Source organism: Mastigoproctus giganteus, chromosome 7 (genome assembly GCF_048544385.1).
Source record: "Mastigoproctus giganteus isolate SK-2022 chromosome 7, ASM4854438v1, whole genome shotgun sequence".
Lineage (NCBI taxonomy): Eukaryota > Metazoa > Arthropoda > Arachnida > Uropygi > Thelyphonidae > Mastigoproctus > Mastigoproctus giganteus.
In genome coordinates, this window is record NC_143581.1 from 8,562,296 (window position 1) to 8,590,215 (window position 27,920).

Genomic DNA, 27,920 nt, shown 5'->3' on the forward strand with positions numbered 1-27,920 from the left:
CGAAATGGAGTATCACCAAGAAGATCGAGAACATCACAACCAAGCCAATCCCCATCAGAAGTGGAATCTTTCAGGGAGATGCTCTGAGCTCACTGTGGTTCTGTCTAGCACATAACCCGCTGTCCACCATGCTTAACGGCAGCAAGTATGGATATAACCCCAAAGAAGGTAGAAAAAACGTGTACACCCTCATCTATTTGATGTACATGGATGACGTCAAGCTCTACGCGGCAACCGAGAAGCAACTCCAGCAACTACTCCGGATTACCGAAGAATTCAGCAAGGACATCAGGATGGAATTTGATTTAGACAAATGAAGGATCAACACACTGCACCAGAGAAAATTAATCGACCGAAACTACCAGCTGCTGACTAGTAAAGAGTTTGAAGCTATGACGGAAGGAGAGACCTTCAAATACCTAAGGATAAAGCAGGCTCAGCAGTTATACAAGGAAATCAAGAAGTGCCTGACCGAAAAATATCATCAGAGACTAGGAAGCCTGTTGAAAGCAAAATTAAAACATGGAGGGAACACAGTTAAAGCCATAAACACCTATGCAGCTCCAGTACTAACATATTTCTTTGGGGTCAGATCGGAGTAACACAGAACTAGAGGATATCAAGCGAAAGACAAGAACAATGATGACCAAGAGCCGCCAACACCAGCTGAAGTCAGCAGTGGAGAGACTAACAATAGCTCGGAAAGAGGGCGGAAGGGGCCTGAGAGAGCAACAGAAAACAGCGATAGTTAACCTGAAGGATTACTTCGAGAACAATACAGTAGTACTCCATCAGGACATAAGGAAGATAGATAAGTGGTATACTGCACTTAACCTAAGCAAGGAGGCCCCCTCCTGCACAAGAAACGAAGCTAGAAAGATGGGCAAAGAAGACACGCCATGGCAGACACTACAATGACCTCCATCAAGATTACATCGATAACATTGCTTCCAATGCATGGCTCGCAAGCGGGACACTCTTCTCCGAGATTGAGATTCATGCTGTCCATGCAAGACCAGATAATCAACACCAGAAACGATAGAAATACATCGCAAAGAATCCCGGAATGACAGATGACACAAGTCGACGATGCCACATGGCCTCAGAAACAATCCAACACATCCCAGGAGGATGCAAGGTGTTCACCTAGGCTGAGTACGCTCGTAGACACGACTTCGTAGCCAGGATAATACATTAGAAGCTAGCTAGGAAATACCGGTTGACCAAAGAAAGTGTACCACACTACAAATACGAACCCCAGGCAGTTCGTACATGTAGCGTGGTACACTTTCTTTGGTGTATTATTGGACCGCACAATAATAACGGATAACCCTTATGGACAAGATGGAAAAGGCTACCTACCTGATTGACAGAGCGGTGAGCAACACTAGCAATATCCAAAAAACCCATGAGGAAAAAATTAGGAAGTACACGAACCTGATACATAAGGTCAAGGGATGTGGCATATACAAGAAGTACCGAACATCCCGATCATCGTTTCAACCACCAGTATGGTGCTAAAGACCCTACATGGAAGCCTAGCAGCAATAGGTCTCCCAGAGAACACCTACAAGGAACTCCAGAAAGTTGCAATCCTGAACACCTGTAGGATAGTCAGAGAGTTCCTCGACCAACAGTAACATCAGACATTAAAACCACCTGTATATGGGTAGATGTAATCATTTACATCATCATCAGCCATTTTCAATACACTGCAGGATGAAGGCTTCTCCAGCAACTTTCCAGTTCCTTCTGTTTTGAGCACTGGCCATCCATTTACCACCCACAAACTCATGAATTTCATCTCTCCATCTCCGCCTTTGTCTTTCAGGATTTCTTCTAGCTTCTCTTGGGTACCATTCTGTTATTTTTTTAGTCCATCTGTCATCATGTCTTCGAGCTATGTGTCCTGCCCAAGACCATTTTAGTTCTTTAGTTTTGATAAGAATGTCCTTTACTTGAGTTTGCTGCCTAATCCATGTGTTTCTCTTCTTATCTAACAGTCTGATTCCCAATATAATTCGTTCCATTCTTCGCTGTGTAGTTCTCAGCTTCTCTTCCGTTCTTTTGGTGAGTGCCCAAGTTTCACTTCCATAAGTCATGGTGGGGAGTATACATTGGTTCATTATTTTACGTTTCAGACAAACTGGGATATTGCTCTTCAGTAGGTGACTATATTTCCTGAATGCTATCCATCCAAAATTTAATCTTCTCTTGACTTCCACCATTTATCATTATTACAGCTAATAACTTGTCCCGGATAAGTATATGACTCCACCTTTTCAATTACTGCTCCTTCAATCATTATTTCCCTTTCTGTAGCATACTTGTTTATCATTACTTTTGTTTTAGCCATATTCATCTTTAGTCCTAAATCCTTACTAACTGTCCATAACTGATTAAGATTTTCATCTAATTCTTTGGGATCGTGGCTTATGACCACAATGTCATCTGCAAATCGTAAATGGTTTAGGTACTCTCGGTTCACATTGACTCCTTTCTGCGATAAGTCTAACTTTTGAAAGCTTACTCAAGGGCAGCAGTAAACAGCTTCGGAGATATTGTGTCTCCTTGTCGAACTCCTTTCTCGATTTTAAATTTCCTACTGTCTTTGTCTAGTCTAATAAAGGATGTAGCACTCTCATATATTTTCTTCAAAATCATAATATGTGGGGTATCTATGCCTTGTCTTTCTAGTGCCCGAAACATTGCCTTATGCTGTATGGAGTCAAATGCCTTTTCATAATCCACAAATGCCAGGCATAATGGTGTTTTATATTCATTTGCTTTCTCCATTAGCTGTGATATTACGTGAAGGTGATCCATAGTTGAGAATCCTGTCCTAAAGCCAGCTTGCTCTTTCGGTTGATTCTCATCAAGTATTCTTTCTAATCTGTTAGTAATGATGTTGGCAATGATGTTAGTTTGTAGATGTGGGATAACAAGCTAATTGGTCTATAATTTCCAATTTCTGATTTATCTCCTTTCTTATGATTGCATTATTCCACTGCTTAGGTGTCACACCTTTTCGAATGCACTTTGTGAAGAGCCTTGCCAGTTTTTGTGTTATGTCTCTTCCTCCCAATTTTAACAACTCTACAGTAACTTCATCTTCCCCCGGGGCTTTCTGATTCTTCATTTTCTTCAATGCATGTTCTACCTCATCAGGAAGAATATCGGGTATGTCGTATGTGTTGCTACTTTGCAATCCATCTTCCCCGCTGCTGGTATCATTCCCTCGCTCCTTGTATAATTCTCTATAGTAGTCTTCTGCTATTTGAATTATGCCCTCTCTGTTGTTTATAAGTACACCATTGCTATTCATTTACATGGGACCCTAATATCATAATTTGGATTTGGTTGGTTTTGCACTTGTTATCAAATCTAAATAGAAGTTCTAATCTATACTACGGGGTAAGATCGAGTTGTAAATAACTAGAGTAAATTAACTTTACTCGACCATCTGGTCCACGATTTTTTTTTTTTTTTTTTGCAGGCTTCTAGGTCTGGGCAAGCTGGGAGCGAGATTACAGGCACCCACTGGTGTTGCACTACTTCCGGTGGGTGCAGGATTTTTCTTTCTTGCATGACAGTTTAATAGTTGACCCAGGTGCAGCTCCTCGTGCCAGACGAGCACCAGGTAGCAGTTGCCCAGGTGTTGGTTGCTCCCTGGTGACTATACAGGCTGTCTCAAAAATACACCACATAATTTCAGGAATGAGTTCCTCATATGTAGACAATAAAAATATTTTATATCAACATAGTTCCCGAAATGCTTGGTTCCCCAGTTATTAACCGGAATGTCTTATCTCCCGCAGGCGATTTCCTTCATCACAAGGTACTAACAGAATCTGGTGGTTTTCCATTCCGACCATGTACTCAAGTTAGGAGCAAGCGGGTATGCACTTCATATACGGTTTGGCGGAGGGCAATGCTCTGGAGGCTCGTCGTTTGTACCATGAAAGGTTCCCAGAACGAAGATGTCCAGACAGGAAAACGTTTGAAGGTATCCGTCGCCGCCTTTGTGAACATCGGACCTTTACACCTCGTGCTGCCGACAGAGGTCGACCAAGATCTATGACTCCTGAAGTAGTGTAGGAGATTTTTGGTGATGTGCATGCCACTCCTGAAATCAGCACTCGCAGAATAGCAATGTAACTGGCTGTTCAACGTTCGACTATTTGGAGAGTGTTCCAAGAACACCAATTGTATCCTTACCATTTGCAACGGGCACAGGCCTTGTCCCCAGGATATTACCCTGCGTGAGTAACGTTCTGCCAGTGGTTCTTGCAGCAGTGTAGTACAACTTCTCACTTTCCTGCCTTAGTGATATTCACAGATGAAGCACAGTTCACACGAGATGGAATCCAAAACTTTCACAATCAGCATGTATGGGCTGAGGAAAACCTACATGCAATTCTTCAACCACATCACCAACAGCGGTTCAGCCCCAACATCTGATAAGTTATTTGGGCTCCATGTGCTTCCAAAAAAACTCACAGGACAGGCGTACAGAAACTTTCTGGAAAACAACGTGCCTGATTTCTTGGACGACACCCCACTGATCATTCGTCAACAAGCACACTTCATGAACGATGGCGTTCCCGCACATTTCAGCCACCTAGCCCGAAATGACCTGAATCGAAGGTTTCCTGGTCGGTGGATAGGTAGAGGTGGACCACCTGCCTGGCCTCACTGATTTAAACCCACTAGATTTCTTCTTGTGGGACCATTTAAAGTCATTGGTTTATTCGACTCCGGTAGCTGATGTGAAAACTCTCCGCAATCGAATTGTGGCAGGTTGTGAGACAATACGAAATATGCCAGGAATTTGGCATCGTCTTCACGAATCCATGAGACATCGATGTGAGGCCTGTATTCAGGCAGAAGGTTGACATTTTGAACAAATACTATAAGGTTATGTGAACAGTTAGGTGTCGTACCTTCAAAACTCGGAAACCAAGCATTTCCGGAACTATGTTGATATAAAATGTTTATATTGTCTATATATGAGGAACTCATTCCTGAAATTATGCCGTGTATTTTTGTATATAAATATACACCCTGTATATAAATATATGTTTAAATAAATTTCGAATTTCATTCTTCAACTCTTTCACGTCATGCCCATTTAACAGTATTACTGTTTAAAATAGGAGTTCTACATAAAGATGGGCGTATGCAGGGGCTACCCGACACAGCACGCACGCACACACACTGCACTTATTATCACGAGCTTTCTATTTAGTAAAATTTTCCATTTCAATTAGGCCTGTGTCAAGACATGGGAGAATGGAGTGCATTTCTTCTAGGGGTAAATTAAATAAGTTAAGTTGTAGAAACTTTGGGAACTGTTTGTTTCGGGGGTGGGTGAGATAAAATGGCTAGGCCCAATCCTGCGTTTATACACGTCAGGAGATGTGACTTCCATTTATTTATTTATTTATTTATTTATTTATACAGCTATAAAATAGCGAACAAGCATGCCTTAGTGTGCTGCAACAACAATAAAATTACAGAGCTCCAAATATTGGATTTGCAATACCAATTTATTCATGTAAAAAACGGAAAAGGTACATAAATGAAGAAAAATGCAATTTAAAGGCTAAGTTTACGGGTGGGATTAGAAATCTCAGTTGCCTCGTGAAGTGTCCAATGGTATCAAATATTTCCAGTCTGCTTTGTTAGTTGACCTTGCAGTCCTGTTGTAGTAGTTGTAATGTTCATAATTTGCTCTTGCATAGGATGGTTTCTTAAAGTTCTTTTCGGTGGGTTGAAGTTAAATTGTGAGACGATGTAAGGGCAATTTATGGTACCAATTAACAGCATCAGCATCAATACGGGCATACGATGCAAGAAAGCAAGCTTATGCAGCACCAGCCAAAAAAAAAAAAAAACCAAAAAAACCCCTCCCATTTCACCCCGCCACTCGTTCCAAATGCCTGTCCAGCTCAGCCTTAAATTTATTTAGTCTATCAACTTCCACAATAAAAGAAAAATAGGGAAGTCTGTTCCACCAATCAACTACCTGCTGGCTAAAGGCAAATTTCCGCACATCTATTCTACAACTGTCTTTCTTCAATTTGAATCTGTGCCTCCTCAGGTTCGTAATCTGAGCAAGAGGAAGATTCCCAACAGCATTCAGCTTGCTCGACCCATTCAAGGCCTTATACATCTCAGTCAGACCACCTCGCAGGTGTCTACTCTCCAGGAGCTGTAATTTGCAGAACTTGAGCCTTTCTTGGTAAGAGCACCCCTTTGTTCCCTTCACCAATCTTGTTGCCCTTCTTTGTACTCGTTCTAGCAACTCTACTTCCTTGAGGAGGTAGAGTTGTCAGTTTGATTAAAATGAGGCTTCCAGACCTGTACACAGTACTCTAGGTCTGGCTTGACCATTGTCTTTTACAATGGGATAATTACCTCCCTTTTCCTGCTAGCAAAATTCCTATATATCATTGACAAGACTCCATGACCTGCCCTGGCAGCCCCACTGCACTTCTCAGCGAACTTCATATTTAACTGTACAATTACCCCAGGTCTTTTTCACTTTCCACCTCCCTAAGTGTAGTACCACACAGTTGGTAGGTTTCTCTTCAGTTATTGCTACCCATAGCATTAGCATTAGCATTAGCATTAGTAGAGGCATATGATGCAAGAAAGCAAGCTTATTCAGCATCAGCCAAAAAAAAAAAAAAAAAAAAAAAACACCACTCCCATTTCACCCCTCCGTTCGCTCGAAATACCTGTCCAGTTCAGCCTTAAATTTGTTTAGGCTATCAACTTCAACAACAAGTGATGGAAGTCGGTTCCACCAACCAACCACCCGCTGGCCAAAGGCAAATTTCCGCACATCTATCCGACATCCGTCCTTCCTCAATTTGAATTTATGCCCTCTGAGCTGATTATTCTGAGCAAGATGAAAAATCCCATTGGCATTGAGCATGCTCAAACCATTCAAAGCCTTATACACCTCTATCAGATCACCTCGCCGGTGCCTAGTCTCCAGACACTGTAATTTGCAAAACTTAAGCCTTTCTTCGTAAGAGCAACCCTTTGTTCCATTCACTAATCTTGTTGCCCTTCTCTGTACCCGTTCCAGCAGCTTTACATCCTTCTTGAAATGAGGCCTCCAGACCTGTATACAGTACTCAAGATGTGGCCTAACCATTGCCTTATACAAGGGAATAATCACCTCCTTATCCCTCCTAGAAAAATTCCTGTATATCATTGACAAGACACCATGAGCTACTCTTGCAGCTCGTCTGCACTGCTCAGAGAACTTCATATCTGCCTGCACAATTACCCCCAGGTCCTTTTCATTCTCCACCACTGTCAGTGTAGTACCGCAGAGTTGATACGTTGCTCTGGGGCTACTGTTTCCCATATGTAGTACTTTACATTTGTCAATGTTAAACTTCATTTGCCACCTCTCAGCCCATCTGTTCAACCTTTCCAGATCCTGTTGCAGCAGCATAGCGTCAGTGGTGTCCTTAACAACCCTGCCAACCTTTGTATCATCTGCAAATTTGGACATTAAACTTGATATCCCATCATCAATATCATTCATAAACACCGAAAACAACAACGGACACAACACTGAACCCTGAGGAACTCCACTAATAACATTATTCCACGTTGAGCAGTGTCCATTGATTACCACTCTCTGTCTTCTGCCACTCAACCATCCCCTTATCCATAGCAGCAATTTGCCTCCAATGCCACACTGCTCCAATTTGTGCAGCAGTCTTCCATGTGCAACAGTATCAAAAGCCTTTCTAAGATTCAAATATATAATATCAAAGTTATTCCCTGCATCCAGTTCTTTTGTGACTACATCATAGTATCCAATCAAATTGGTCAGGCAAGACCTGCCCTTAACAAAACCATGCTGCGTCTGAGCTATAACTGAATTCTTGTCTAGATGATCCTGCAGTGCTTCTTTAACCAGTGCCTCCATTAATTTACCTGGAACAGAAGTTAAACTAACAGGTGTATAATTACTTGTATCAGCCTTTGATCCTCCTTTGTGAATTGGGGTTACATTTGCACATCTCCAGTCTATGGGTACCTCCCCTGAGTCCAAAGAAGCTCTCGTAATTATGGCTAGGGGTTTGCTTACCTCCTTTGCTGCCTCCTTTATTATAACTGGATAGATCCCATCCACCCCAGGTGCCTTTTTTATGTTTATCCTCAACAATCTCTCCTCCACTTTCCTCTCAGTTATTACAAAATCAGCTCACTGCCAATGTTTACTTTACCTACATCATTCTCCTTCCTGAATAACTCCTCATGCGTGAGTAGTTTGCATTTGTCAATGTTAAACTTTAGTTTCCACTTTTCAGCCCATTTGCCCAACTTATCTAGATCCAGTTGGAGTAGCATACTGCCTTTACTGTGGTTATCAACCCTGCCAACCTTTCTGTCATCTGTAACTGCTGGTTAAATAGGAGTAGATCGGCTTTGTCTCTTCTTTTTTCCAGTGTTTTAAGTCCCAAAAATATACACCACTCTTGGTAAGATTTCTCATTATAGTCTAATCCACTTTTAAAACAGACGTATTGTATTTCTCTTTTTTTTTTGGATATTTTCAATTTCTTGTTTTTGGTAAGCTGCATGTAGGGACCAGACCTGGGAGGCATATTCTATGGCTGACCTAACATATATTTTGTAAAGAAATATGAACAGTGCCAATTGATTGAACTGTTAGTAAATTATTTTAAAAGAAATTCTAGTTTTTTGATAGCTGCCCTCAAAATTGTTTGATACATGGATATCAAAGGAAAGTGATTTTTTGATGAAGATATTCAAATTTTTCGCAGACCTAAATTTTTCGATCGCTTTGTTGTTAATGCGATAAGGAAAAAAACAACAAATTATGATATTAGGGTCCCCTGTAAATGTTCTCTGGTTGATTTGCCTGTTTGCTGGACGAGAAAACCCCATTTTCTGGGGAAGAAAACCTTGCTATCTATGCCTGAGACCGACTAACTCAGCCACGGAGTGAAAAAAACTAATGTTTCTCACGTCATCAACAGGATTCGAACCCGGACTTTTCCACCCAGTGTGGGGAGGATAGTGACAATACCACTGTGCTACCCTCGCAGACAATGCAATAAGAAAAGTTAAATTCGTTTGTTTTTTTTGTGTACACTGGCTTTTCATTAGTTCACACTTATTTTCATTGACAACCATTCTATTCTCATTCAGCCACTGAATTACTCATTGCAAAACTTCGTTAAGAATGATACAGACAGGAGCGGATTAAGTTTGGTTGAGGCTCCGGGCGCAGAAGAAAATATTGGGCACATTAAAAAAAAGAGAGAGACAGGGAAAATAAAAACACATGTTAGCCATTTTTTTAAATAAATAAAAAATATTATGTACTATTAATGTTTTATTTCCAATAAAATTTGAATGTAATATATGTATAATATAATTAATAATAGCATAATAATCACAAAGTTTTGAACAAATATGTTCAACTAATTTGTTGGGGTTTTGCATGGGAAGTCGGGGCCCAGGGCGCGCGCCCGGTGCGCCCGCCGTTAAATCCGCCTCTGGATACAGACGTTTTTATTGCGAATAGCTTTATAAATTTTTAGATTTAGTAGTCTCCAGGAATACTTGGTAGGTCGTTGACGTAGGTCAGAAATAGCAGCGGGCCTAAGGATGATCCCTGTGGGACACCCATTTCAGGTTTAAAAGGATGTGAGATCATACCTTTAAAAGCACCGACGTTTCTCCCCCTTTCAAGTAGTTTGCTGTCCAATCAAGAGCCTGTCCTCTGAGCCCATAGTGATAGTTTATTGATTAATTTTTGATGAATTTCCTTGTCGAAAGCTTTGCTTAAGTCATGAAGATGGTGTCGATTTGTTCTCCTTCATCAATCGCCTGGGATATATCCGATACAAAGGAGATCATGCCATCCTTTGATTCCATTTTCCAAAAATTTTTCACTTTGCGAAACATTTGGGCAGTATTCTTGGGAATGGACTTTGGTTTCGACCCATATTGCGCGGGTGTCTTTGTACATGTCCTTTATGCATTTTCAGAGATCCAAGTGTTATCTAAAGGAATGCATTTTCTTCTTAGTTCGAGGGTTTACTTCAATTACCTTGGTTCCCATAAGCTTGTGCGGAAAAATGGCCGCTCCCGCCGGTGGTGCAGGTATGGAAGTCAAAAAGAAGTTTTTGATATATTCTAAAAAATGTTATTACCATTTTAGTTTGCTTTCAGTTAAGAGAAACATTGTGAACTGTATATCATAAAGCACTCATACGGTACTGTATTCATTTATATTTATGTGTAATACATAAATGAATCTGGAAAATGGAGAACCTTATATGAACTGATTGAAACCTGTTGAACCACATTTTTATGGGGAAAGAAATGTTGCTTTTTTTAAAAAATAGTATTTAATATATTTAGCCAGTAAGAGGCTGATTACGAGTTACTGGATAAAGTTATAAATTTTTTAAATTATTTGGTAGTGAATGTGTGTAAATTCTGGAATAAAAAATTTCAGATTGTGTACGTTTAATTAAAATACTTATTTTATCATAGGAGGCGATAATCTTTTTGACACAGTTAAACTGTTAATTAATTAAATAGAAAATTTAATAACTGAAGTTGGTTGTATTCGGTACCTGGTGTTTTCACATAGCACTTGTGTGTAGTGGATATTATATTTTTAATTATTAATATTAATAAATAGCGTTGTTGCAGCAGCCTGATTTATCCATTTAGTAGTGATCTCAATGGGTAGGTTACTTTGAACCAATAATTGAAAGTAGCACCTGGTTGATTAGTTAGCCTGCATAATTTCATTGAAGTTTTTAAAATTGCTTCCTAGCTTTTAATATCACTTATTTTTTTTTAAATAATGGTTTGTTTATAGTTATTCAAATCTGTAAAATAGAAATCACTAGGTCAGCATAGTGATTTCTGTTGCAGGTTCTGTACCTTAAGCTCCCCCCCCCCAAGAATTTTCTTTGGTGGGGGAGGAAGCAGTTGGCAACAGAGCCACTGTTTTTATTTAGAGATTACTATTACTGATTTTATTATTTATTTTTATTTATTTCTCTTGAATTTGATTGAGTCTTAATGGGTGGGACTGCAACTTCCCCCTTAGGGGGACAAAAAGTTCCAACACTTGGAAGTACTTCCTTCCTTTCAACATGGCTCTTATTATTATCATAATTTGATATATTAATTAACATATTGGTCAATAATTATAAATCCACAATAGTATAAATTTTGTATTTGAAGTTGATATTTATAAAAATAATAACATTGATTAGTTAATATTATTTCACAAATTAATTTTGAAGTCAGTGAGTTATTAAATGGTGTTTCTTGTGTTTAATGATACACACAAATGGAATCAGATGAATCTTTGTTTACCCTGACATATGCACTCCATTTGACCCTGTTTCTATTACTTCCTTTTTTCTGCCTGAACATTCTGTACTTCTGTCTAATCAAATACCTGTGTTATCCTTCATTAAGCTTATTTTATCAAAGAGAGTACTTCATTTCAAATTCGAGGTTCAGTTATTAGGTGGTACCCCACCAGCCATGCTCTGCACTGCCATATTTAGAATTTTTCATTTATTTTTTTTTATCAATGTTGATGTACTCCTCACTTGTATATTCACACAAATTGGAATCTCTATTAGTATTAATGAACAAGGCGTCTTCTGCCATCTCAGAATATCTGCCAATATCTTGCAAAAAGGATTCTTCTGCTCCCATGCTTCTTTGATGACACTCAGATTTCTAGATGAAATCACATATCTCTATCGGGGATTACGCTGACTTCTAATCTCGCTTGGTGTAAGCATGTCACAAATATTGCTTCCTCTGCATCTATAAACCTGGTTTTCTCTTCTACTTAGTGTTACTTTTCTTCCACTTGCTCACTCTGTACAAATTGCAAATCCACTCTACCATGGAATTTTGATCCTACATCTGGGGTTGTACCTCCCAAATCTCTCTCAGGCTTTTAGATTCCATTCAAAAGAGGGCAGTTAGGTTAATTAATGACCCATCTCTAACAAAGTCTCTCCACCCTCTGTTTCATAGATGTTCTGTTTCTGTTGCATGCCTTTCTGTAGATGCTTCCATGGGTACTGTTCCATTGAATTGGCATCTCTGATAATTGCTATCTCTTCCAAACCAGTCTGAACATGTGCAGCAACCAGTCAGCATCCTTTTACTGTCCAACTTCAAACTCACAGAACCAACTTTTCTTTTTCCTCATCTGTTCCTTCAATTTCCTTTTTCTGGAACAACCTCTCATCATACATATTTCCCAAAAACTGCAATCTACAGAAATTGAAGTCTAATGTCAATGAGTATCTTCTTTTATCTTCTCAACCTTTAACCCATGCATGGTATTAAGTATTATAGGTTCTAATACCTCTCGTGCTTGGGGTTTTCCTTTAAAAAAAAAACTTTAATAATAATGTCTTTTACCTGAATTGAATTCAGCTAAGAGTCAATAAATTAATTTCTCACTAGTGTCGAGACCAGCCAACCATTAATTAAATTCTAGAATTTAAGTTTCTTGCAATGTTTTTAAATTCAAAATTCACTTTCAGGACCCATATAGAACATTATAAGGAAAAATAATAATGAAGTTCTGGTATTCTCTGGTTCCTCTTGTTGATTGTGTCATAGTAACTAAGGTTACCTATGAATTAGAGATGCACAAATGTCTCCTCTATTCATGAAGTGGATCAAAGGGAGAAGTAATTACAGATCTGTAAACTTTACTTCTCTTCCAGGGGAAATAGTGTAGTCAGTTATCAAAGAAGTAGGGGCATCTTGACGCTAATGCAGTCATACAACAATCATAGCATTGATTCATAAGGGAAGAGTTGTCAGGAACTGGATGCAAAATTAATTTTGACATTGTATACTTTGATTCGAGCAAAGCTTTTGATACTGTTCAACACGAAAAACTGCTATACAAATTGGAGCCTTTCTGCCATTAGAAGCAAATTACTGCTATGTATAAAGGGATGATTGCGTGTCAGAAGGCAGCGAGTGGTTATTATAAGAGTGCTACCCTCCTTAGACATTGGAACAGGTGTCTCCTATTCCAAAAATTGCTGCGTGTAGTGGCTATGTTAATATGTGCTCTCAGTTATATTAAAATTTTGGTGGTTTAAGCATAAAAACTGAAAATACATCTTACCATATAGAAGGAGGTACAGAGGATTCATTAGACACAATTTATATCTATTTGATAAATATTTAGGCTCTAAGATTAGAATTAACAGTTTAATGGTTAGTGCGTTTGAAGAATACAGAAGATTATGCAGCGTTTAATGCTATATGAAAGGAATGCAAATTTGAAATACAGGAACGAATATTTGAAAACGTAAGTAATGTATTCATTGGGGGTTAAGACTGTGTGAATCAGCATGAAAATATGTTTATGGTAAGGAAATGTTGCATGTTTTATGGTTTGGAAGAAATTTATTTAAAAATATAATCAACATAATTAATTGGAAAAGTTGGACATAATAATTATAATTAATTATAATTATTATTAGCCATATGGTGCAAGGAAGCCTGAGGCTTATGCTGCACCGGCCAAAAAAAAAAAATTTCCCTATTACTCTGAGAGAGAGAAAGAGAAAGAAAGGGATCACCAAGAAAGGGAAGAATGATGATATCCAGCTCAGGACCCTGGGTGTGCCAAGCCCCTGGGGGTAATTAATTAATTAGACATCAAAGAAGGAAGAAGAGGGATAATAGCATCACCTTATGAATAAATTTATTGACTGAAGATATAATAATTACTTGTGCGAATCTAATGAATAATATATATCTGTTTATATACGTAAATGACCTCTGGAAACCAGTGAAAACCAGTTTTAATCAGTTTTCTGCATTAAGTGGGGCTCTGCTGTAGTCACCTTTCCTTGTCAAGAACATTTCTTGGGATGCATGATGACTCTTTGTATGATTAAAGCCAGCCCCTTTCAAAATTGGCCATGTGGTAGGCAATGGCATACCACCACATTATCTGATGCCACAGACCATAACAAAACCAGTTCAAAAAACTGTTGTTAAAGGAAGACCAGCAACTAGGTGGAAGGATGGGATCAGTGAACTTTTGGGTGTGACATTTTGCGATACCACTCGTATAGCATGTGATCGATGCAGTTGGAGGAATTTGTTGGTGGCCACAACAGCTCCTCAGGTAACTATGTGACTGGACAAAGAAGACCCGCCTTAGACTGTATATTATTAATGTATATTAAAAACAATAAAGGGCCTAACACTGAACCCCTAGAGTTCAGTGTTGGGCTCTTTATTGTTTTCAATATCCATTAATAATATTGAGGAAGGATGGCGCCTCCGTAGCCAGGTGGGAAGGAGCAGCAGTGCGTAGCACACGCTTCTTGATTAAACCGGGGTTCGAGCCCGTCACCACCAAATACGGAGGATGCGGAAAGGTCAGGGAATGACCACCGCATATCCCGGAGCAATATGGCCTTAGTTGCTAATGCTCCTTAAAAAAAAAAAAAAACCAAACCAAACCATTGAGGAAGACATCAAGTGTGATGTCCAAATCTGCAGATGATATGAAGTTGGCAGGGTAGTTAATGACAGCTATCAAGGTACAATGCTGTAACATTTGTTAACATTGAATGCAAGTTACTACATATGTTAAACACTAATCTCAGATTAACATATCAGTAGTAAAGTGGTACATACTGAAGGTAGTGGAGAAAGAAAAAGACCTGGGGCTAATTATATAGTGTGTGCATGAAGTGTTCTGAGCAGTAGAAAGGCTGCTCAGAACACTTCATGGAGTTCTGTAATTGAGGACGAGAGTACAAGGAGTCAATACAATTTTGCTACCAACGTTGCAGTACATTGATTTTGGCTGCAAAGACAGTTTTCTCTCGGGCCTCTAGGAATCCATCCACCATAGGGATGACTTAGTAGTAATGGCAAATGATGCAAGAAAGCGACCTTATATAGCATCAGCCAAAAAAAAAAAAAAAGTACCATCCAAGCATTTGTCTAATTCTCCCTTGAATTTATTCAACCCATCCACTTTCACAACAGCAGATGGAAACCTGTTCCAACAATCAACTACCTGCTGGCTGAAGACAAACTTTCACTCATCCTTCCTCAAACTTGAATTTATGCTTCCTCATGTGTGTAGTCTCAGCAAGTGAAAAAATATTCATATTATTAATATTCAGCTTACTCAATCCATTCAAAGCTTTAAACACCTCAATCAGATCTCCCCGCACTTGCCTGGTCTTGAGATGCTGCAAATTGCAGAACTGAACCTTTTCTAGATAAGAGCACCCTTTTGTTCCCTTCACCAATCTGGTTGCCTTTCTCTGCACCTGTTCCAGCAGATCTACATCCTTCCTAAAGTGAGGCCTGCAGACCTGTATACAGTACTCAAGATGCAGCCTAACATTGGTCTCATACAAAGGGATAATCAGTTCCTTATCCCTGCTAGCAAAGTTCTGTATGTCGTTGACAAAGATGTTAACCACTTTATTCTTTACCCATGAGTTGTCCTGGCATCATGCCTGCACTGCTCAGAGAATTTGATGTCTGACTGCACAATTATCCTCAGGTCTTCCATTCTCCATTACCCTGAGTGTAGTATGACAGTTCATAAATTACTGTGGGGTTACTGCTCTCCATATGCAGTACCTTGCATTTGTCAAATGTTAAACTACAAATTTCCATTTCTCAGCCCGTCGACTCAATTTTCTTATATCTTGTTGCAGTAGCTCACCCTGATGACTGTCATTAACCATCCTCCCAACCTTTATATCATCTGCAAATTTAGACATAAAGCCTGATATATCTTCATCAGTATCATTGATAAATATTGAAAACAACAATGGACCCAGCACTGAGCTCTAGGGAACTCCACTGATAACATTAGCCCACGAAGAGCAGTGCCCATTGATAACCACTCAGTCTTCTTCCACTTAACCATCCCTTTATCCATAGCAGTAACTTGCCCTTAATGCCACATTGTTCCAGTTTGTACAGCAGTCTTTTATGTGAAATAGCATCAGAAATCTCCCTGAATTCATTCCATTATTTTTCTTGGAACAGACTTTAAGCTAACAGGTCTGTAATTACTAATGTCGCCTTTTGATTCCCCCCTTTATAAATTGGAGATATATTTGCACTTCCCCAGTGCAGTGGAATCGCCCCTGAATCCAAGGATGCTACCATAATTATGGCTAAGGGTTTGCTTACTTCCCGTAATATATAATTGGATAGATTCCATTCACTCTAGGTGCCTTTTTTTATGTCCATCCTCAACAGTTTCTCTCTTCTACTTTCCTTTCAGTTATCACAAAGTCATTTAGCTCCTTGTTAAAAGTCACTTAAATAATTATAAATAACTATTTAAGTTATTATAAAGTAACTTAAATAAAAATAAACTTCTGGCATCTCCTTCCCTAATGAATTCCTCGTGTATGAACGTAGATGAAAAATACCTACTCAATTTGTCTGCAATCTGAACAGGGTCATCAACAGTTAACCCATAGACCTCAAGTGGCATGCTACTGTTAATATAAGCATAGAAGTCGTTGCTGTATTTTTCTGCATTCTCTGCCAGAGATTTGTCATAATCTGCCTTAGCTTGTCTAATCTCTTTTGTGACTTGATTAGAGACTAATTTATATCTACCTTAGGCATTTGTATCACCTGATAATTTATATGCATCCCATGCAGTTTTATTCTCTGCCACATATCTCAATAATTCATCTGACATCAATTTAGGTCTAAGCCTGAGACAATTTCTTTTTGGTATGAAAATCCTAGCAGCTTCTTTGATTATTTGAGAATTCACACAATTTAAAAACTGTCTGAGACCACTGTAATTACCCCGTACAAAAGCCTTTCCCTTTACCTTTGACAGTAGTTATGTCTTTAATTAAATTCCACATTAGTACACTTTGCTTGATGCCATAGTGGGTGTGGTGGCAGCAAGCAAAGAATCATGCATTGAGAATCTTTTACCTCTAGATTCTCAATGCATGAAGAATCATTGCTAATTACCAGATCAAAAGTATTGCTTCCTCTTGTTACCTCTCTAAGGCATCTGTATAACCTGATAATTTATATGCATCCCATGCAGCTTTATTCTCTGCCACACATCTCAATAATTCATCTGACATCAATTTAGGTCCAAGAAATCCACTAAAGCCTTCCTAGTGTGTGTGTGTGTGTGTGTGTGTGTGTTTGACCAAGCCACATATTCCATTCAACATCTGGAAAGTTATCCTCCCCCCCCATTATGAGACATTCTGATTTGCTGGCCCACACTATTTCACTGTATAGCTGTTTGGCATACTCATCATGGTCATTAGACCTATAACACATTCCTACTCTCAATTTTGCTTTCCCAGTGCTTATATCACACCAAACTTAACCAACATTGCAGCTGTCACCTAAGTCAACTGGATGCAATGCCTTAGATTTAATATTCGTCTTAACTAAGAGCATAAGCTATTCACCTCTCCTGTCCTACCTGTATACATTGTACTCTCCATATTCCAGCATCATTTATGTCTGAGTGACATTACGTCTCCGCTATTCCTACAATGTCTGCATTCGATGACTTAATCAGTTGTTTGTTTTTTTGTTATTTGGTTTATAGGAGCATTAACAACTAAGGCCATATTACTCCGGGGATATGCGGTGGTCATTCCCTGACCTTTCCGCATCCTCCATATTTGATGGTCACAGGCTCGAACCCTGGTCTAATCAAAAAGCGTGTGCTACGTACTGCTGCTCCTGCCCACCTAGCTACGGAGGCGCTGACTTAATCAGTACCAGTTCATCAAATTTATTTACCGTGCCCATAGCATTAGTGTACATGCAATTTTGTTATTGTTTGTTATTTGGTTTTTAGGAGCATTAGCAACTAAGGCCATATTGCTCCGGGATATGCAGTGGTCATTCCCTGACCTTTCCGCATCCTCCGTATTTGGTGGTGATGGGGTCGAACCCGGGTCTGATCAAGGAGCGTGTGCTACGCACTGCTGCTTCCCACCTGGCTACGGAGGTGCCACGTACACGCAATTATACATGCATGTGTTCTTACTCTTAGTTACACTAACATAGCCAATGTATTAATTTGTTCCATGATGTCCCACAGCAGGACCTGAAATTTGAAACACCTTGCTTTCCAGGCTGCTACATGTACCAATAGTAGTAATGCAAGAATCACCTCTGTCTGCTGCTGTAGTTAAACTATTAGTCTGTACCCCCAAGCTAGCAGTTTTCTGACCCACCTCTCACTGCCTCTTTAGCATCATTAGATATTCTTTCACTCCTAATATGCAAGTGTACCCCATCCCTGTAAAAACAGTCTGTCCTGTTAACTAGCACAGACGACTCTCAGCTGCCCAAATCAACGCCAAAGCTTGCACTTGGTCATCACGCAACACAGTGGCAACCCACAAGGCAGAATGCGCTGGTCCCACAGGAACTAGTAGTTGTTGGTGACTCTATTGTCAGGGAAACATGCTTTGTAAAAAGGAAAGGTGGAACAGGACCAGAGTGCCAGGAACAAAGGTTGATGACATTGTAGAGTGGATATCATCTTTTAAGGTCATAAAACGTGATATAGTTGTACACGTTGGCACTAATGATATTAAGAGTAGGAGACCGTCAGAATTACTTAACAAGTACAGGTCACTGTTGAAAACAAGCCGGGAATTAGTGTTGAATTTGAAAGTGTCTACAATTCTGCCCAGACATGATAGAAGGGAGTATATGATAAGAGCCTTGTCGATCAATTCGGTCCTGGAAAAATTGTGCAAGGCTCAAGGGATAGAATTTTTTACAGCCTGGTCTGTACTTGTTAACAGGAGAGACTGCTTCTACAGGGATGGGATACACTTAAATAGAAAGCATTAGCATTAGCATTAGCAGAGGCACTTGATGCAAGAAAGCAAGCTTATGCAGCATCAGCCAAAAAAAAAAAAAAAAAAAAAACCACTTCCACTTCACCCCTCTGTTCGTTCAAAATACCTGTCCAGCTGAGCCTTAAACTTATTTAGACTATCAACTTCCATGACAAAGGATGGAAGTCTGTTCCACCAACCAACCACCCGCTGGCTAAAGGAAAATTTCCGCACGTCTATCCTACATCTGTCTTTCCTCAATTTGAATTTATGCCCTCTCAGGTGATTATTCTGAGCGAGAGGAAGAATCCCATCAGCATTGAGCATGCTCAAACCATTCAAGGCTTTACACACCTCTATCAGATCACCTCGCCGGTGCCTAGTCTCCAGACACTGTAATTTTCAAAACTTAAGCCTTTCTTCGTAAGAGCACCCCTTTGTTCCATTCACTAATCTTGTTGCCCTTCTCTGTACTCGTTCCAGCAGCTCTACATCCTTCTTGAAATGAGGCCTCCAGACCTGTATACAGTACTCTAGGTGTGGTCTGACCATTGCCTTATACAAGGGAATAATCACCTCCTTATCCCTGCTAGAAAAATTCTTATATATCATTGACAATACACCATGAGCTACTCTTGCAGCCCGTCTGCACTGCTCAGAGAACTTCATATCTGCCTGCACAACCACCCCCAGGTCCCTTTCATTCTCTACCACTGTCAGTGTAGTACCACAGAGTTGATACGTTGCTCTGGGGTTGCTGTTTCCCATGTGTAGTACTTTACATTTGTCAATGTTAAACTTCATTTGCCACCTCTCAGCCCATCTGCTCAACCTTTCCAGATCCTGTTGCAGCAGTATAGTGTCAGTAGTGTCCTTGACAACCCTGCCTACCTTTGTATCGTCTGTAAACTTCGACATTAAGCTTGATATACCATCATCAATATCATTTATGAATACAGAAAACAATAATGGACCCAACACTGAGCCCTGAGGGACTCCACTAATAACATTAGTCCGCGACGAGCAGTCTCCATTGATTACCACTCTCTGTCTTCTCCCCCTCAGCCACCCCTTTATCGACAGCAGCAATTTGCCTCCAGCACTTCTCCAATTTGTGCAGCAGTCTTCCATGTGCAACAGTATCAAAAACCTTTCTAAGATCCAAGTATATAATATCAAAGTTATTCCCTGCATCCAGTTCTTTTGTGACTGCATCATAGTATCCAATCAAATTGGTCAGGCAAGACTTCCCCTTAACAAAACCATGCTGTGTCCGAGCTATAACTGAAGTCTTGTCTAAATGATCCTGCAGTGCTTCTTTAACTAGTGCCTTCATTAATTTTCCTGGAACAGAAGTTAAACTCACAGGTCTATAATTACTTGTGTCAGCCTTTGATCCTCCTTTGTGAATTGGTGTCACATTTGCACATCTCCAGTCTGTGGGTTCCTCCCCTGAGTCCAAGGAAGCTCTCATAATTATGGCTAAGGGTTTGCTTACTTCCTCTGCTGCCTCCTTTAATATAAGTGGATAGATCTCATCCACCCCGGGTGCCTTTCTTGTGTTTATGTCTTCAACAATTTCTCCTCCACTTTACTCTCAGTTATTACAAGATTCTCTAGCTTACTGCTAAAGTTGAATACACCTCTGGCTTTCCCCTCGCTAACTAACTCCTCATGTGTGAATGTCGATGCAAAATATTCATTTAGTTTGTTAGCTACCTGAGCAGGATCGTCAACAGTTGACCCATCGATATCAAGTGGACCAATCTGATTCATTCCCTTTCTTCTAGAGTTTAAATAAGTAAAAAACTCTTTGCTGTTTTTCTTTGCATCCCTTGCCAAAGATTTCTCGTAATCTGCCTTTGCCTGCCTAACCTCCTTTGTAACTTGGTTACAGATCAACTTGTATCTATCATAGGCTTCTGTATCATGTGTTATTTTTTTTGTATCCCATGCATATTTCTTCTCTGCCATATGCCTCATCAGTTCATCTGACATCCATTTAGGCCTAAACCTTGAACAATATTTCTTAGTTGGTATGTAAAGCCTAGTAGCTTCCAAGATAAGTTCTTTGAATGCTTCCCATTTTGCATTTGCTGTTGGTAACATCATCAGTTGGTCCCACTGTATAGAATTTAAACTGTCTCAGTCCATCGTAGTCGCCTTTACGAAAGCAATAACCCTTCCCTTTACCCCTAATGGTAGTTACCTCTTTGAGTAAATCCCACTTCAGCACACTGTGATCACTGCCACCTAGTGGTTCATTTATCTGCAGATTCTTAATGCATGAAGAATCACTGCTGATAATCAAATCAAGAGTATTCCTCCCTCTAGTTGCCTCCCTAACATGCTGATGTAGAAAACAATCATCCAATAAATCCACAAAAGCCTTGCTAGTGTGTGAGTGACCAGTCCCCAAATTCCAGTCAATATCTGGGAAATTAAAATCTCCCATTATAAGACTCTCTGATTTACTGGCCCACTCTATTTCCCTGTACAGTTTCTTATTATACTCATCAGAGTCATTAGGCCTATAGCACACTCCTACTCTCAATTTTGATCTCCCAATGCTTATGTCACACCAAACTGACTTGACACTGCACTGTCCAGCAATGTCCACTGGCTTCACTTCCTTGGATTTTATGTATTTCTTATCTAATAGCATAACTCCTCCTCCCTTCCTATCCAGTCTATCCTTTCTGTAGACGTTGTACTCCCCAAATTCCAGTTCTGCATTCCTTATATCTGTGTGACACCACGTCTCTGATATCCCAACAATATCTGCCTTTGATGTTTTGAGCAATACCTCAAATTCATCAAATTTATTTACTAAACTCCTAGCATTGGTGTACACGCAAGTATACATGCACCTATTTCTATTCTTAGCTACCCTAACACAACCCATGTGTTTACTTGTACCGCAATGACTCCCAGCAGTCTCTGAAATATCCTGCATCTTGTTTTTCAGGCTTCTGCTCATTCCAATAGAAGCAGTGGAAGAATCTCTTTCACCTCTGCCAGTGGCTACTGTTAATCTATTCATCTTTGTCTCCCCCCAAGCTAGCAGTTTTCCGACCCACCTAACACTGCCTCGATAGCATCAGCAAATATTCTTGCACCCTTTCTATTTAAGTGTATCCCATCCCTGTAGAAGCAATCTCTCCTGTTAACAAGTACAGTCCAGGCTGAAAATAATTCTACCCCTTGAGCCTTGCACAATCTTTCCAGGGCCGAATTGATCGACAAGGCTCTCATCATATACTCCCTCCTATCGTGTCTGGGCAGAATTGCAGACACTTTCAAATTCAATCCTAATTCATGGCTTTTTTTCAACAGTGACCTGTACTTGTTAAGCAATTCTGCCGGTCTCCTACTCTTGATATCATTAGTGCCAATGTGTACAACTATATCACCTTTTGTGCCCTTAAAAGATGATATCTGCTCTACAGCGCCATCAACCTTTGCCCCTGGCAGACATACCCTTGTCCTGTTCCACCTATCCTTTTTACAAAGCATGTTCCCCGTTTCCCTGACAATGGAGTCACCAACAACTACTAGTTCCTTTGGGACCAGCGCATTCTGCCTTGGGGGTTGCTGCTGTGTTGCGCGATGACCAAGTGCAAGCTCTGACGTTGATGTGGGCAGCTGAGAGCTTGATGGGCCCCTCAATTTAGTTCCTTCGAGGGCATACACCCTGTCCTTCAAGCTCTCATATAGGCCCATAAGAACGCTGATTTGTTGCCTGATTTCGATACACTCCTTGCATTGCGCACACACAAAGACATCCCCCAATGCAATATCATGTCCCATACCTGAATGCTCCACAAACATCATGCAAGCTGTGCATTTTAGAAGGCTGTGATTCAGAAGGCAACTGCCCCCCTCAGTTCTCCTCTTAGCCACAGCACTTCCATTATCTTGAGCCTTTTGTTTTGCTGCTCTGGTCTGAGTCATGATTTCTTTCTTTTAATTTAAATAAAATTTCAATTTCAGTTTATAACCCTAACTTATCTCCCAACACAGTTATAACGGGATATATATTTTTTAGTGTCAAGTATTAATTATCTCCGAGTTCCCCTTATATAACTTCCGTATCAGTTATGTATTAATTAATTATGTTACGTTTGTAATCTAAGTCGGTATATGTATTTAGTTAAAAGTACAATTTAAATGCCAACGAAGTTCAACAAGTTTCATAGATTTTACCGATCACTGAAAATATTATAACCTATACTATACTAACGCTATCTAGGTTCGATATATAACGATAGTGTGACAAAACAAAGGCGGGAAGTTACGAACGGTAACTCTATGGACACTTAAGTATTAATTAACTTTCAAATCTCGCTGTCTCAATTCAGAATAAACTAACGATCCTTACTAACGATCCTTACTATAAGCTACTTACAAAAAATAATTTTATGTAAAAAATATTCAATACGCGGCTAAATATGGCTAAAAAACTTCTCGTTCAGCGGAGTTGCGACTTGTAACATGTGGATACCCTTACCGATACTTTTATGCAATTGCAAGGCCGAGTAAAGAATAAATACACCAAATTAATCAGAAAATCAAAAAATAATGCTATACTACTAAATTTAAATCAAAAGTTTTAGAAAAACAATAATTTCAAATCAATAAATAAGAAAAATCCACTTAGCGGCTTTGAACACGTCTGGCCCCTACTAGCCTCGTCAGCAGACTCCCAAAGGTGCAAGAATATTTGCTGATGCTATCGAGGCAGTGTTAGGTGGGTCGGAAAACTGTTAGCTTGGGGGGGGATACAAGGACTAATAGTTTAACAGTAGCTGCAGGCAGAGGTGAAGGTGATTCTTGCACAACTTCTATTAGAATAAGTAGCGACCTGGAGCGAGAGGTGTTGGGGGTTTCAGGGACGGATGGCAGTCATCGTGAAATAGGTGGGTATATGGGATGTGTTAGGGTAACTAGGAATAGGAGCATGTATGCTTGCAAGTATACCAATGCTAGAAGTATAGTAAATAAATTTGATGAATTTGAAGTGTTGGATAAGACATCAAAGGCGGATATTGTTATGATAGCAGAGATGTGGTGTCACACAGATATAAGCAATGCAGAACTGGAATTTGGGGAGTACAATGTGTACAGAAAGGAAAGACAGGATAGAAAGGGAGGAGGTGTTATGCTGTTAATTAAGAAAAACATAAAATCAAAAGAAGTGCACCCAGTTGATATAGATGAACAGTGCACTGTTGAGTCAGTTTGGTGTGTCTTAAGCACTGCGAAAGCAAAAATAAGAGTAGGAGTGTGTTATAGGCCTAATGACTCGAATGAGTACAATGAACAATTGTTCAGAGAAATAGAGTGGGCCAGTAAATCAGAATGTCTTATAATGGGGGATTTTAACTTCCCAGATATTGATTGGAACTTGTGGGTTGGTCACTCACACACTAGTCAGACTTTTGTGGATTTATTGGATGATTGTTTTCTGCAGCAGCATGTTCAAGAGGCAACCAGAGAAAGTAATACTCTTGATCTGGTTATCAGCAGTGATCATTCATGTATTAGGAATTTGCAGATAAAAGAACCACTAGGTGGCAGTGATCACAGTGTACTGATGTGGGATTTACTTAAAGATTTAATTACCATCAGGGGTAAAGGAAAGGGTTTTTGCTTACATAAAGGTGAGTACAGTGGTCTCAGAAAGTTTTAAATTCTGTACAGTGGGATCAACTGACGATGTTACCAACAGTAAATTCTAAGTGGGAAGCATTCAAGGAATTAATCGTGGATGCTACTAAAAGTTTCATACCTATTAAGAAATATTGTTCAAGGTTTTGGCCTAAATGGTTATCAAATGAACTAATGAGACTCGTAACAGAGAAGAAAAAATGCATGGGATGCATGTAAATTATCAAGCGATTTAGAAGCCTATGGCAGATATAAGCTAGTCTGTAATCAGGTCACAAAGGAGGTTAGGCAGGCGAAGGCAGATTACACGAAATCCTTGGCAAAAGATGCTACGAAAAAACAGCAAGATTTCTTTACTTATATAAACTCTAAAAGGAAGGGGATGAATGAGATTGGTCCACTTGACATCGATAGTTCGACTGTTGATGATCTGCTCAGATAGCAAAGAAAATGAATGAGTATTTTGCATCTACATTCACGCATGAGGAATTATTAAGGTTTGAAAATGGCAGAAGGTTATCAAATTTTAGCATGGTACTTAATGATTTTGTAATAACTGAGAGCAAAGTGGAGGAGAAATTGTTGAAGTTAAACATAAGAAAAGCACCTGGGGTGGATGGGATCTATCCAGTTATATTAAAGGAGGCGGCAAAGCAACTAAGCAAACCCTTAGCCATAATTATGAACGCATCCTTGGACTCGGGAGGTTCCCACGGACTGGAGATGTGCAAATGTATCCCCAATTCACAAAGGGGGATCGAAGGGTGACACGAGTAATTACAGACCAGTTAGTTTAACTTCTGTTCCTGGGTAAAATAGTGGGGTCACTGGTTAAAGATGCATTGCAGGATCATCTAGACAAGACTGCAGCAATAATTCAGACACAGCATGGGTTTGTTCAGGGAAAGTCTTGTCTGACAAATTTGATAGGATATTATGATGTGGTTACAAAGGAACTGGATGCAAAAAATAATTTTGATATCGTATATTTGGATTTCAGGAAAGCTTTTGATACTGTTGCGCATAGAAGACTTGTACAAATTGCAGCAGAATGGTATTAAGGGTAAGTTGCTACAATGGATAAAAGGATGGTTAAGTGGGAGAAGACAGAGGGTGGTAATCAATGGGTGCTGCTCTTCGTGGACTAATGTTATTAGTGGAGTCCCACAGGGTTTGGTGTTGGGTCCACTGTTGTTTTGTATATTTATCAATGATATTGATGAAGGTATATCAGGCTTAATGTCGAAGTTTGCAGATGATACAAACATTGGCAGGGTTGTTAATGACAGTAATGGCAGTGTGCTACTGCAACAGGATCTAGATCATTTGGGCAGATGGGCTAAGAAGTGGCAACTGAAGTTTAACCTTGACAAATACAAAGTACTGCATATGGGTAGAAGTAATCCCAGAGAAACGTACCAACTGTGTGGTACTAAACTTAAGGTGGTAGAAAATGAAAAAGACCTGGAAGTAATTGTGCAGGCAGATATGAAGTTTTCTGAGCAATGCAGACAAGCTGCCAGGGCAGGTCATGGGGTTTTGTCAATGATATATGGGAATTTTGCTAGCAGGGAAAAGGAGGTGATTGTCCCTCTGTATAAGGCAATGGTCAAGCCACGTCTTGAGTGCTGTGTACAGGTCTGGAGGCCTCATTTTAGGAAGGATGTAGATTTGCTTGAGCGTGTACAGAGAAGGGCGACAAGATTGGTGTGGGGAATGAAGGGATCCTCTTACCAAGAGAGGCTTAAGTTCTGCAAATTGCAGTGGCTCGAGACTAGGCACCTGCACGGTGATCTGATTGAGGTGTATAAGGCCTTGAATGGGTTGAGCACGCTGACTTCTGATGGGATCCTTCCACTTGTTCAGATTACGAACATAAGGGGGCAATAATTCAAATTAAGAAAAGACATGTAGAATAGATGAAAAGATGTGCGGAAATTTGCCTTTAGCCAGCGGGTGGTTAATTGCTGGAACAAAGTTCCATCTGTCGTCGTGGAAGTTGATAGGTTGAATAAATTTAAGGAGGAACTGGACAGGCATTTGGAGGGAATGGTGTGATTTTTTTTTTTTTTTTTTTTTTTGGCTGATGCTGCATAAGCTGATACACTTGCTTTCTTGCATCACATTCCACTACTACCATGCTCAGAAAAGGGCATAATTGCAGACACTTTTATATTCGATCCTAACTTGTGACTTTTTGCCAACATTGCCCTGTACTTGTTAAGTAAGTCCTTACATCTGTTACTCTTAATGTCATTAGTGCCAACATGCAAAAATATCACCTTTTCTACCATTAAAAGATGATATCTGCTTTATACATAGTAGTAGTAGAGCCATGTGATGCAAGAAAGCAAGCTTATGTAGCATCAGCCAAAAAATTTTACTTTAACCTCTCCTTCCCTGATAATAGATTATGACATTGTGTGTGATGCACAAGAGCTCTGGCACTGAGTTGGGTAGCTGAGAGCTTGATGGGCCCCTTCTTTTGAAGGCATCTAGCCTGCTCTTCAAACTCTCGTAAACGCCCATCAGAATGCTGAATTGGTGCCCAATTTCTTCACACACTCTGCACCTAGAACACACAAAGGCATCCTCCTTTGCTGGATTATTTCCTGTTCCAAAAAAACCTGCAAACATTTCACAAGTTGCACATTTTTTGGATTCTGACGCATTGGGGAATCATCCCCTTCGGTTCTTCCCCGAGCCATAGTGCAGCACTGCACTGGGCACTTTGTGCCTAGTGCAGTGCTGCCCTAGTCTGGGGTATGGTGATCATGTTGCCATGGCGACCAATTTTTCTAGCCCTGGTTAACACTACTTTCCTCCTAAAATATTAAAAGATCTCTCTCTCTCTCTCTCCCTCTTGCAGCTTTCACCTTGGTTGAGCTTGCAAACCAATTTCATCACTATTAATTAAAGAAATGGGGTTATATTTCATACATATTTCTGAAATAATTGATAACACATACTTCTCTGTGAATATTTTAATTTTATTTATTAATTTTACTTGGTAGACCTAAAAAACAAAACCATTTCATCTGTCTATCCTCTCCAGTAGTTTGTATAATTCCACACATTTATTCTGCAACCCTCCTTCCTCAATTTTAATTTATGCCCCCTTATGTGTATAGTCTCGACAGTAGCAAGAATCATGTCAGCATTGAGTGTGCTCAGGCCATTCAAGGCCTTAAACATTGCAATCAGATCACTCTGTAGGTGTCTGGTCTCTAAACGCTGCAATTTGCAGAATTGAAGCCTTTCTTGGTAATTGGATGAAAATGGAAAATACAGTAAACACCGCTATTTGCGGGGTTACGGTCCTGGGAA

At 39.8% G+C, this 27,920-nt stretch overlaps 1 protein-coding gene across 1 annotated transcript in view; it reads left to right on the top strand.

Moving 5' to 3' along the window:
• The first annotated feature begins 10,105 nt into the window (after positions 1-10,105).
• Positions 10,106-27,920, top strand: part of LOC150082473 (ubiquitin-conjugating enzyme E2 variant 2-like) — a 93,096-nt gene continuing 75,281 nt past the window's right edge. The window contains exon 1 of the mRNA XM_090378639.1: positions 10,106-10,167. Within this exon, the coding sequence (XP_090234765.1) occupies positions 10,143-10,167 (25 nt within the window). The 5' untranslated portion in view covers positions 10,106-10,142. The remainder of the gene's footprint in view (positions 10,168-27,920) is intronic.